Source organism: Netta rufina, assembly GCF_964035555.1.
Source record: "Netta rufina genome assembly, chromosome: 3".
In the NCBI taxonomy this organism is placed as follows: domain Eukaryota; kingdom Metazoa; phylum Chordata; class Aves; order Anseriformes; family Anatidae; genus Netta; species Netta rufina.
Genome location: NC_140125.1, coordinates 10225644 through 10238617, shown reverse-complemented (window position 1 = coordinate 10238617; position 12974 = coordinate 10225644). Strand labels below are relative to the sequence as shown.

Genomic DNA, 12974 nt, shown 5'->3' with positions numbered 1-12974 from the left:
GCATATATGCCCGTGAGAGTAAAATGAAGGGGAAAATGTGTAATTCTGTTTTTAACTTTGACTCCATTTCTTACTGAAGTGTGTCTATTGCCTGTCAGTGAAGCCTGGTATGTTCAGAGTGGCTCTCCCACATTGTTTTTGTTGGCAGTGCTTTCAGCTTAAAGCATGAAATAAGATTTCCCTTTCTCAACAGTATGTCCTTGGCTGTTGGGAGCTCGGTATTCCACGCGATGTTTTACGGAGACGCTTGCAGAGGACAAAGATGAAATCCGTATACCAGATGTTGAGCCTGCTGCTTTTCTCGCAATGCTGAAGTAAGCATCGTTCATCTGCTGGGTATATTTTTGTTTATGATGTACACATGCTTTAACCGTGACATTACCAGTGTATTAGGCTTTGCGTGTAAACAGAACGAAAGCAATTGCTTAAAATATTCCTCTTTTTATGTTTCAAGTATTTCAAACTTCTACCTCGTGTTGGTCTCCCCCTCTACTTCCAGGCACGCATATATTAGGCTAATGTAGGCAGTTATAAATAATGACTTTGACAGGGGATCTTTGGGCACATTGTATACTGTAATGCCTATTGATTTGATTTGTCACCACACATTACACAAAGGAATGGAGTTACTAAAAAGAATTGTCAGCTGTAGGAAAAAAAAAAAACAACAGAACACAACAGCGCTGTTATATTTTGCAAGCACATTGAAAAGTTAAAAAGAAAAACAAAAATCAGAATTTCTATGTTTGTAAATCGACGTAGTTCCAGCTCTTTTTAAACATGCTACGTCTGTCTTGTCTTAGAAAAATGACCATAAATTACTGAAAATGAAATTGCACTGAAAATTAAATTTCCCCTCATCTGTTATTTTGATGCATCTGGAAAGTGCTAAAAAGGCTGTTTACAAGAATAGGGTGGGTTTTACTCCAACTGTGTGTGTGTGTGGGGTGAGAAGTCAGTTTACATGATCATCATTTATCTAGGTCTTTGATTTATTCTTGCAAACTGCATAAGAAATGCTGTTGTTTCCAAGTGAACACAATGAAGCGGTTTCCCTGCTGAGCTGTCCTCGAATGTATCTATAAACTCTGATTTTTAAAGAGAAATTCCCAATTGCAGAGCTGCTATGCCTCTGAGGGATTTTTCCCTTCAGCTTTAGTAACAGCTTTAGAGTATACGTTAGTATCCGATGGTAATCCTTTTAACGTGCTGTGAGGTTTATTGCATGTAATGGTATAATCACTAGCGAACCATTTATTATATTCCATAGATTGTTTTGCTAGCATGTGATTACAAAACGATTTCTTTTTTTTTTTTTTCTTCTGTTTCCGTGGCACTGCAGAGGAGCAGTCAAAGTTACACACAGAGTTTGTTGTGTACCGGTTTTTATAGGTTATTCTGAATGCCAGAAATGTGCTGTGCAAATCACGATAACTGCAAGGAGACGCTGAAGTTACATAGATTTTGCATAGACCTGGCACATAGCACAAAGTTAGGGCATTATGTCGGTAGGTGCGTTGCAGATCCCTGCTTTGGGCCTTTCTGTTTTCGCAGATGTTTTCTGCAGAGCTCAGTCTTGGGCTTTACTTTTGTGCAGAATTTTACAAGGCACAAATGCAAGATACTCAGAGTCCTGTTCTACTTTCTTTTTGAACAGCAATTCTGTATCACTGTGACTAAATGTGAATGGCCATCTAAAAACTGAATGCTTTTTTAATTTATCATTGTCATGAAAATATATGTTCAGGGAGCAAACCTAGAAAAGAGAATATCAATACTGATAACCTAGTCTTGGCAAATTATTTAGCCCATGGCAATGTGAGAAAATCTCTTGGAGAGCATGGCCAGAACCACGAAATTCATCACCCTGTAAGCTTTTGCTTAAAAAAGCAGAAGACCACACAAACTTTGTGTGGTCTTTGTGGATGTTGAGCTAACCTTCCCAGTGCTAACTGATGCAGTGTGTCTGAGCCTGCAGAGTGCTCCAGTGTCTGCGAACGCCAGGGCTGCCTGCAGCCGTGATGGTGCAGGGATGGGGAAGGGATGTTGCAGCATTCCCCTCCTTGCACAATCCGGAGCATGTGCTGCACTGGGTGGAGCGTGGGGGGAGCCTTGGCCCCCTTCACTCCTCGCCCCCAGGAAATCCTTCCCACGAGTGTCACCTGCAATTTTTGTGAGCAGTGGATGGTATAAAGGTCCCGATACTGATGCTAAAGAAATAAAAGACTTTTTGTCCATCCCAAAGCAGTCTTCTCCTTCATATGCTCCTTACCATAGTCAGGAAGGGACTCGTTATAATCTTTGTAAGAAAATATATTATTTTTTTCTTAGCCAGTGACTTGTTAAATATTTTTTTGTGTTTTACTAAGTAGTGTGTGTGCTTACAGTGAACATCGGACAAGGTATTGCAAGATGTAACACAGGAAAGATTGACTGGTAGATAGTAATTACTCTCCTAGTAAAATTGATTTTGCTGTTCTCTATTGTTTTAAAAATAGGGTTAAGAGGTTGTTAAAATTCATAATCCTGCTGACACACCGAGTTGGTGTCTTTAATGCATTATGTCTTACCTTAATATTGACCACTGAAGTTAGAACTGCGGTCTGACTTTAACCTTGGATGAATGTGTTACTAAACCAACAACCTATGGTCTAGCAGAATCCTCTGTTTAAGAGTAGGAGGTGCATTGGCAGAATGCAAAGTGTGGAATATTGCTGACAGCTGATCTGCGCTGTCTGTTGTAAATCAGTGATATTAGTTCCTCGCTTTCATGAATATTAAACTAGCAACTTCTGTACTATTTCAATTTAAAACAGATGTCATCATTCTCTGCTGTACTAGCAGGCAAAGAGAAGTAATAGAAGGGAGAACAGAGTTGGAGAGCAAAGAGGAGAATGATGAAACCCAACAAACTGGAAGCTTTTTGGGACAGTAAAGGACGTAAGGCCTAAGTCTTTGTTGTTGCAAATAGCCCAGTTGAAACCAAGTAATGAAGATGTGTTTAAAAAAAAGTGGGGGAGGGAGGGGTCTATGAGTATTCTGTTCTCTGTAGTCTCACATTTTATTATATTGCTTGGTCAGTCTGCTGCTCTGAGCACATTGTCTTGGTGTGGCTTGGAAGATAAAGAACCCTAAGACCTACTAAAACATCCAAGTAAAGATAGCACCCTAACCTGCAAAACATCCAGTAAAGCTATCTGCAACAACAAACAACTACTAGGTAGGTACTAGTTCCCCTTGATAAGCACGTTCTCTAGTGCCAAAAACGCATTGTGTTGGGAAACCTGCTAGCTAAAACACATTAATTAGTACAGGGTTGCATACAACTCCAACTTCGCTGGAGGAAAATGTTTTTATCAACCATAACCATCAAGAATTGCTTATCCCTGTGAAGAGTAAAATTGCATTTGACATGGTTTTAACACATCGCATTCACTAGCTGCAAATGGGTCCCTGAAGCATGAGGTATTAAAAAGAACAAACTGTACAATGCTTCATTTCTCCAAGCAATGAATCCCAGCAGTTTAGTCACATAAATAGAATTTCACCTTCATCTCTTTCATGACGCTAGCATGGCAGTAAAAAGCTTTTTTTTCTTTCTCCTTATGCACCGAGACTGAAACAAAATGCTGTGTTAGTGGAGCTAGGATGTTGTAAGCATTAATAAACCTGAAAATTAGTTTTCTGTGCCTTTTGCTTTTCCTCTGTTTCATTGCCTTGTTAAAATGCTAGTAATTACGAAGATGGGTAGCACCTGATATGCTTTGATAGCATTTCTCTTCTGAGAGACTAGCTGGTTATTACCAATAAACGTGTTCTCGCTCTTGTATTTATATATACCTCAATGAATCATCATGAATTCACCATCTTGGGACATCCAGTCCGAGTACTATTTGTAGCACCTGTTCCAGACTATTGCCTTAGCCAAGTAAGGCAGTGCTTGAGGAGCTACCTCTTGAGGAGGATAGTCTGTCCTTAGCCAAAGCACCTATGGGAGGAAAACAGAGATGGAGGGGGCCAAGCTTTGGAGATGCTACGTTGTCTTATAGCATGTGCCCCAAATGTGAAATTTTATTCACCTTAGATTTAAGCATGTTCTCTCCCGTGGTCTTACATGAGTGGTGAATTTAGCGTGTGCTTTCCTTATGAATTTAATCAACGTTCCCCAAAAGCAGTGGTTAGTTTTCATGTGGAGCTGTTTGAATATTCCTTGTTTGTAACTTTCAGATGTTGCTGACAAATGATCCTTGTGCATTCAGCAGCAGCATTACATGCTTGTGTTTCCTTTCAGATACATCTATTGTGACGAAATTGATTTGGCTGCAGACACCGTACTGGCCACTCTCTATGCTGCCAAGAAGTACATCGTCCCTCATCTTGCCCGTGCCTGTGTTAACTTTCTAGAAACAAGTCTAAGCGCAAAGAACGCCTGCGTGCTGCTGTCCCAGAGCTGCCTGTTTGAGGAACCTGACCTGACCCAGCGCTGTTGGGAAGTGATTGATGCCCAAGCCGAGCTAGCTTTGAAGTCTGAGGGCTTCTGTGACATTGATTTTCAGACGCTTGAAAGCATTCTCCGAAGGGAGACTCTGAATGCCAAAGAAATTGTGGTTTTCGAAGCGGCTCTGAACTGGGCCGAAGTGGAGTGTCAGCGACAGGAGCTGACGGCTACCATAGAGAACAAGCGCAAAGTCCTGGGCAAGGCTCTGTACTTGATTCGCATCCCCACCATGGCACTCGACGACTTTGCGAATGGCGCTGCTCAGTCTGGGATTCTGACCCTCAACGAGACCAATGATATCTTCCTTTGGTACACGGCTGCCAAAAAGCCAGAGTTGCAGTTTGTCAGCAAGCCCCGGAAAGGGCTCGTTCCTCAGCGGTGCCACCGCTTCCAGTCCTGTGCTTACCGCAGCAACCAGTGGCGCTACAGGGGCCGGTGTGACAGCATCCAGTTTGCTGTTGATAAAAGAGTGTTTATCGCTGGCTTCGGGCTGTACGGCTCCAGCTGCGGATCAGCAGAGTACAGCGCCAAGATTGAACTCAAACGGCAAGGAGTTATCCTAGGCCAGAACTTGAGTAAATATTTCTCAGATGGTTCTAGTAACACTTTTCCCGTGTGGTTTGAATATCCAGTGCAGATTGAGCCTGACACCTTCTACACAGCTAGTGTGATTCTGGATGGTAATGAACTCAGCTACTTTGGACAGGAAGGAATGACAGAAGTTCAGTGTGGGAAAGTGACTGTGCAGTTTCAATGCTCTTCGGACAGTACAAATGGCACTGGGGTACAGGGGGGGCAGATTCCAGAACTGATATTTTATGCTTGAATGGAAGTGTGTGGAGACAAAAGCATTTTCCTAGGAAGAACCTGCCTGGTTCAGACCTACCGATGCTTAGCTTTCTGTCTGCAGATACATGACCAGTACAGGTAATATGTCACAAACGCTGTGGGCAGGTTACTGGCTTGCCATACTTGTAGCATTGTTGGTGATAAAGTTTAAATGTAATATTCAACTTCAAACTGGAAGCTCTTTGGGAACACATAAATGTTAAAGGCTTTGTAAGAGAGGTGCCTGTTTGCCGGTGATGCTGATCCTTGCTTTGATGCATCTGTGAATCACCAGAGGATGCCCCCCTCTTGTATCTCATGGATTCTAGGACTCCTTCCACTAAACACTGTCTCTATTGATCAGTTTTCTTTCTCTGTTTCCTCCTCTCTGCTTGTAATTATTAGGGGAGATAGGGGTAGAAAATGAAAAGCCGTGTTTTATAGTTCTCTTCTGTCTGCTCTTCAAACTTGAGAGATTCCAATACGCTGAGCCGCTTTTAATCGTGGGAGCTGAAAGAAGTGCTTCAGTTGTAAACCGAAAAAAATATAGGTTTATAACTTCATCCTGTGAGATTCTCCTGTGGCCAGCTGTTGGGATGGTTGCAGGGGAAGAGGAGACAGTGAGCAGTTTTCAGGAAGCCACACAGCGTGCTGACCACAGTGCATGGACATGTTTACAGTGAGGAGGGCTTGGCAGCTTACCCTCAGAGTTCATCTAGGAAACCCACCTACAAGGCAAGGAAGTACTTGAACATGTTCAAATTGTACATGCAGGTTTAAGCCTCTACTCCCATGACCTAATTTTGCTACGTTGAAGTTGATTTCCTATTTAAATAGATTTTCTTTGAACCCACACAGAATAAATGGGGGGTTAATATCTAGAATTCAATACAGGACAGTTCTGTTTGATTTTGGTTTTGTTCTTATTTCTTCCTCCTAAATGTTACACAGACAGATTGTAGAGGAACAAAAGAATGTACCAATCCTGACTTGGACTTTTTTTCCTGTAATACGAGCTTTTTTCTTTTTATAACCATACATTATCAGTGGAATTTAGACAAAGACAAGAAGATTCCCAACAGTTAGCCTATATCATCAGATAAAAGTAAGGAGGAGAAAGTCTTCTCTAATGTGCTAATGGTGGATCTCTTGCAACTGCCTGTATTCAAACATCAATCAGGGGATTATGCAGTGTGGAACCTTTCCCTTATCTGAATTCTTTCTCAAGCTTCCTGTCATATGTCTGCATCGTTTCTGGAAAAGTATTAGGGATCACAACTCTATCAGGGAAGGAAATCAGTGTAAATGAGAGGTACAGGTACTATTTAAACATGAGAAAATCTTTCAGCCTTGCATTGTGACAGTTGCATCTCGAAGGGACACTACCTACTGTAATGCATCTCATTCTTATTTCATCTCTGAAGTGGGTTCTTTTTGTTGTGTATGTTTTAAGAAAATGAGAGGACCAAATGATTCTCTAGACAGTCTCAAGGTTAATGTTATATCAACACATTAATGTAGCATAACCCTATATTCACTTGTCAGTTTTATAATAAAAATGTTTTCCCATATGATCTCTTACCAGTTCGATACTATTACTTTTAAGTGTTTCCTGACAGTTGAAACCCTGGCCTTTGGCCATCATAAAGTGCCAATACATCTTTGCAGTGTCCAAAACACCATCCAAGGTAAGGAAAACAGGAGTATAGACATCAAATACATTATGGCCAAAGCTCAGCTCTTCCCTCTAGGTAATAAAGGAGAGCCAGATGAAGAGCTGCCTACAAGTTCTATGCTTTTCACCCATCTTAGTGTTTAATGTTTTATTTACATACATACATATATGTGTGTGTGTATGTGTAAGCAGCATTCTCTCTGAAATGTAAATACCCTCAAAATACATTGAAAATGTTTTGGCTTTTTTTTTTTTTTTTTTTTTTTTTTTTTGCTTTTTGCAACAGATGTACGTAATCCAGACTGTTAGTGAAATCTAAACAGAATGCTCCATGGAAAACTCCCAGAGGGATTTAAAAACAATCCCCAGTTAATTGTATTTAGATGCGCAGCCTAAATTAAACAAGAATACAGTTGTATGGACTGGAGGAAGAGTTGAAGAGACTGCAGAAAAGAATCAAAGATTGTTGAGAAGTATCAGTCATCTACTTGTAGATGACGTTTTGAGCAGCAGTTCCATTTACTTCAATACATTTGGAAGCAGAGCAAGACACTAATCAGCTGATTAAGTTTTCTTACAGCAAGAGGTTGACATAGATGTAATCATTCCGAGTGATTATCAGACTGACAAGTTGCTTGCAGAAGCAAGCTGCATTCTGAGTTGTTCGGGGGGAAGAAGGAGGTGCCTCAGCTGGTGGGACAAATCAGTGCTGCACTGGTAGAGCTAAACTCTGGTTCTCTCTTTTTTTTTTTTTTTTTTGTTTATCTGCAAATAAATGTAAGCTATCTGCTACAGTGGCTGGAAGAGATAGTTAGGAGATCAGAATACTGTATAGCTGTAATATGTAGAAAATGAGCTGTTATTTAATTATTTTTATTTGCTGGTTTTGTTAAATATTTTTGACAAAGCAGGGTCAAAGCTACCTATAGCTTAATTCCTCTGAGTCCTTTCCAGGCTTTAGGAGCTGCTGCATGTAATTTTTTATTTTTTTGTTTAATGTGGATGAATAAATAATGGACCACAGAACACTTTTTGACGCCTACAGCGCAGCTTGATTCTGAGCCCTGCTTGATGCTAACAGGTACTGCTGTACGAGAAGGTGACTACTTCCAGTCACCTTAGACATCAAGGCACTTAAATAGGTGTCCAGGTGTGAATTTGGTCAGTTTAGCAGTAGTATCCGAGCTTGAACACATCAATACGGCTGATGCTTGCAGAACATCAACCTGGCATGTAAGCATAATGTCAATACAGAGAATTTCCTAGGTTGTCTTGAGCTGTACCTGGCCACCTCTGCTAATTGTATGTTTGATTTTCCTGGTGATGGGAATCTGTGATAGAGAGTATAATGTAATATACTTTCTGCATATCTAAAATAGTATTTAAGTAAGCATTTTAATTTCTACATACATATTGCACTGAACTGTTGTTTAGTTTTTGGTTTTGTTTGGTAATTAAATACAGCTAACTTCAGATCACAGCACTCATTTGTGCTGGAGCAGTGTTTGACCTTAGCAGGCTTACAGCATTATTTATAAAGGACAGATATATAAATATGAAGTACCTCATGTTGAATGTTATTGTACTGTATCTTTAATGTCACAGTGCAGATCTTGTTGGACTCATGAATGTGTATAATCGCGTTAAACATACAAATAAAAATGGTTCTTAAATGGTTGCTTCCTGCAGTACCTTTGAAGTACAAGCTGTGAAAGCCTTTACTTAGCTATCTTTTAGCGATTTCTATTGTACAGTTGGGCACAGATATTTGTTGAGCTTATGTATTCAGAGATCTTTTGATCCCCAAAGAAGTAAAAGTCTAAGGAAAAACAAGGAAGAACAATGAAAATGTTAATCAGTTACATTGTAAAAAGGTTGACGATTAAGCTAATGAGCTAGAGTGAATGAATTCATTTATGTGCTTTATGAAAGACCTTGTCTGCTGGCATTAATATTTTAATGCTCTATTAATATTATTAAGTATGTGGAGATGAAGGGGGAGGGTCTGGAGTTTGTTCTAATAGACAGTTGGCACAGGAAAGGCCGTGGTTTTCAGTCTCTGATCTGTAAGAATAAAGGACATGGCTCCTGCAAAGGGGCTGTTCTCTGCTGAAAAGTTAATTATGTCACGTTAGTCGGAATTCAGATTGTTTTCTTAACAATTTTCATCCAGCAGATTTGAGTCTTCATTTGAACTTTTATTACCAGTGAAGCTGAAGCCCCACTTCCTTGATGTCCATGTCCAGAACCTCTCAAGTATTATCAGCTAGTTACAAAAAATACTCCACAGCGCTATATGGAGACATGGAAATTTGAGTCTTAAGTTAGTCTTCCCAAATAAAAACAGTAACTTCAGGCTTCATATAAAATTCTGATTAAAGTATGTTTACAGGCATCAAGCTTGCCTCTTTTGGTAAGATTTCCTAAAATTCTTGCTGCTGTACTTAATACTACACTGCTGTATACGTGATCTAAATTCCCTCGTGTCCAGTGCTTCTCATTGATTTGGAAAAGGCTTCAAAAAGGAACTGTTCGTGTAGTTCTGTACTAATAATACAAGCTCTTAAATGTGTGGTAGGTAGCACTGTGGTTTGGTGCAGGGCCACATCTGCAGCAGTCCAGCTAGTTACGTTACAGGAGACAGGTCATTCTTTATTCAGCTCGTCCACTTTATTTATCAGAGAAACTGAGGCTGCAAGCAGTACCTATCTTATCCAAAGGAACATTCTCCATTTCTGGCTGAAACCTAAGAGAAGACGCGCTAGGACACTTGCTTTGGAAATTGGTGCTAACGTGGCTGTCTCTTGCTCTGTGTTCACTGATGCAAGGAAGCGAGCGTGCAATCACAGCAGAAGGAACGGAGTTTGAAGTGACAAGGAGAAAAATGGAGCGTTTCAGGATTTGGGAGGAAGACGACTGCAAAAGCTGGATTCAAGCTTTGTCACAGATAAAATCTGGCTAAGTGGGGCTCTATTCCCTTTTAGTTGGAAATTCCTGAGGAGCTGACAGCCGCCACCTCTCAGGAAGACAAGGCCCCACCTGCACCAGGCTGCATGTGAGTGCTCAGCTCTCAGGTACAGGATCCCAGGATTTCTTGGCCTCTGAGAGTCAAGACACCTTGTCAGTGGCCCACAGCGAGCCCGTACCTCCTCAGGTCCTCAGGACAGCCAGTTGGTCCTGCTGTAAGCAGGAGGGTCTTGTTGGACCTCCCTGGCGCAGCACTCAGTGGAAGCCAAGGCCACAGAGCCAGCTCCTGGCACAGGAGTGGGATAGGGACTTCAGCCCATCTCAGCAGTAGCTGGCCCCTGAAAAGCAGCAGCTTTTAAGCCAGCCTGTTCTACCGTGCCTTCAAGCAATCAGTGGGAGCACAAATACCTGCTGATTTCCTGAAGGCAATGAAAAGAGCTGTTTTCTCAAACATGGCAGCGTAACTGTGTTCAAAATAAAATTACAAAAAAGGCTTTTTGGCTTGCTGCTCCATTTCCAGAAGTCTGTTTTTGTTTTGTTTTGTTTTGTTTTTTCTCCCCAAGACTTGCCCGCAAAGTGGGACCCTGAGATCAGTAGGCATTGCCTTAGAGACCTCAATGAACCCAGGATTTTCATTTGCAGTGCTCAATTTGTGTGATTATTCCCAAAGAACTACACAAGAAAGGGAAATTAATTTTGAAATCACACTGTAATCTGATTACCTAAAATATAGGTAGAAACATTTCTATCAAATCCTATCAAAAGTCCTGCTCATCAGGAGATTTTCTCTGCCCCTGCCAAAGCCTTCATACTAATATGAAATGCTTTATCTTCAGTCATGAGTCTATAGGCAGAACAGTAAACCTGTTTTGAGGTTTGATGTAGATTTTTGCAATCTGCGTGTGGAATTCATAGCACATAAGATACCTAGATGGCTAAAGTATTTTAAGATAAGAAGGTGTGTAAATTGCCCACAGTCTCTTTGGAATGAAGGAATAACAAAAACATGTTTTGGTTGTAGGCACTTACTTTGAAAGAGATTCCTGAGGTCTGCTGGGCTTGTGGATAGCATCAGAAATGCATTTATATTAAGCCCCTAATTGTAGCATTTTATAATTAAATTTCGAATTGTTTTCTATAGACAAAGATAACGTAGTTTTCCTTTGGGAATCCTCTGTCCCTGTCCAATTGGGCTTATGTTTGAACATACATTGGCAAATGCAATTTTCTAGATCTCCTTTTAAAGCCTCACAGCCACATTAAGTGCTGCTTGTGGAGAAGCAGTGCTTTGAGACCAGCCCTGGCTGTCTTCAGTCCAACAGTGAAAAAGGATGTGCGTAGGGGGATTTCTTCAGAGATGATGCTGCAGATGAGTTGGGAGGAAGAGTTTCCATTTTCCTGAAGGAAAGAGACACCTGTTTTTGCCTCATGTTGATGGCCACCACCTGCTGAGCATCACATCCAACAATTCAGCAGCCAGGTAGGCATGAAATGCAATGGGACACCGCTGCACAAAGGCACCAGTGGGAACTCCCACTTGCAAGGTTCTTTCAGGTGAGTTTGCCTAATGAGCTGCTGATCCCAAATGAAGAAAGATCCCATATCTTAATGTCCCCAGTGACAGAGTGTTCCAGCTCGGCTGCAGAACGGTGCGTGACTGTGACTTTTCACTACTGCGACTCCCACATTGCATTTTATTGTTATTCCAAGGGGGTCTCCACCTCTCCTCTGCTCTGTGTCACACGTTCCTGCATGCACCAAGCCCACACAGTGCTCGTGTGCTGAGATGGAGAGGTCTGGGAGCACCTTTTGGAAAGGGCCGGCCGAGAAGCTGGGACAGCCCAGTGCCCTGTGGGCTGCCTGTGTGACCCCCTGGGTGTGCTGAACGCTGACCCGGGGTGGCAGGAGAGGGCAAGGCATTTTATATTTCCCTGTGTAAATGTAAATACACGTATTGCAGTGTTTGCCAGCCTCTCTTTCTCCAGCCAGTTGTTGGTTCTTAAAAGGGAAAAGGTACATAAATTCACCATTTGTTTATTTATTTATTTTGGTAAGCCATGAGGATTGCGATTCTGACACAGCAAATGTATGCTTCAGTCTTTACAAAGTCAACAGCCCCAGTGGGCTCGGAGGGCTGGGAGACAGGACTCATATCTACCTTAAAAGTGAGCACGGAAACATCTCCTTTCTTCTCTAATGCCTTGTTCTTATGAAGATGTCACACAGTAAAATAAACTCTTACAGAGCTGGGACCTGACATGTTTGGCTTGTTTCTGTAGCATGATTTTATTTATTTATTTGTTTATTTTTGTGAATAAAGGAACCAAGTATTTAGCATTTAGCTTAGAGATACCAAACTGCAGAACTGCAAGAGCATGGGGACAGCACGATATTAAAGCACTTGCAGGTGTAAGGCTATTGCCCTCTGCTTGTGTTGTTGAGCTGAGGTGTGACATGTTCCTGCTTCTCTTCCTACCCAGCAGGGCATGCCGGTAGTGGTACCCACATCAGCACCATCAGCAGTTAGGGAGGAGGGATGCAGAGGGAGAGAAATGAAGCTCAAAGATCTGGAATAAGGAGGAAATGTATCTAATCAGAAATAAAAGCCCTCATCAGGCACAGACAATAGAGGATAAACGGGCTTCGGGAGAACTGTTCAGGCATCACAGGAGCCAAATCAACAGCCATCAGGTAGGAATACAGTCATGTCAACTACTTAAATCGTTCCCAAAAGCTGCTTATTCTTGAGACCTCCCTAGACACTACAAAGGAAGAAATTGTTTTGCTGCCTTAGAAAAAAGACCATACATATTTTTCCCTTTTTCCTCCATGCTTCATATAGTAGTTTCCTTACAATGTATGCTACAGAAGCTATTTTTCCTCAGTGCCAGGGTACAAGCAGGCTGGCTGACCCTGCCAGGCAAATAATTCTCAAATATAAGCTGTAACTGGTGTATCAAACATGCTCCTTCACCCCTCTGCACACAGAGGCTGTTGGCTTGTAAT

General features: G+C 41.5%; 1 protein-coding gene across 1 annotated transcript; it reads left to right on the top strand.

The window, feature by feature from the left end:
- Positions 1-230: 230 nt before the first annotated feature.
- Positions 231-5324, top strand: BTBD3 (BTB domain containing 3; the record flags this gene model as incomplete). The annotated part of the gene is given in 3 exon segments (XM_084283631.1): positions 231-245; positions 247-314; positions 4292-5324. Coding segments are annotated over 3 exon segments (1116 nt in total).
- Positions 5325-12974: the final 7650 nt, after the last annotated feature.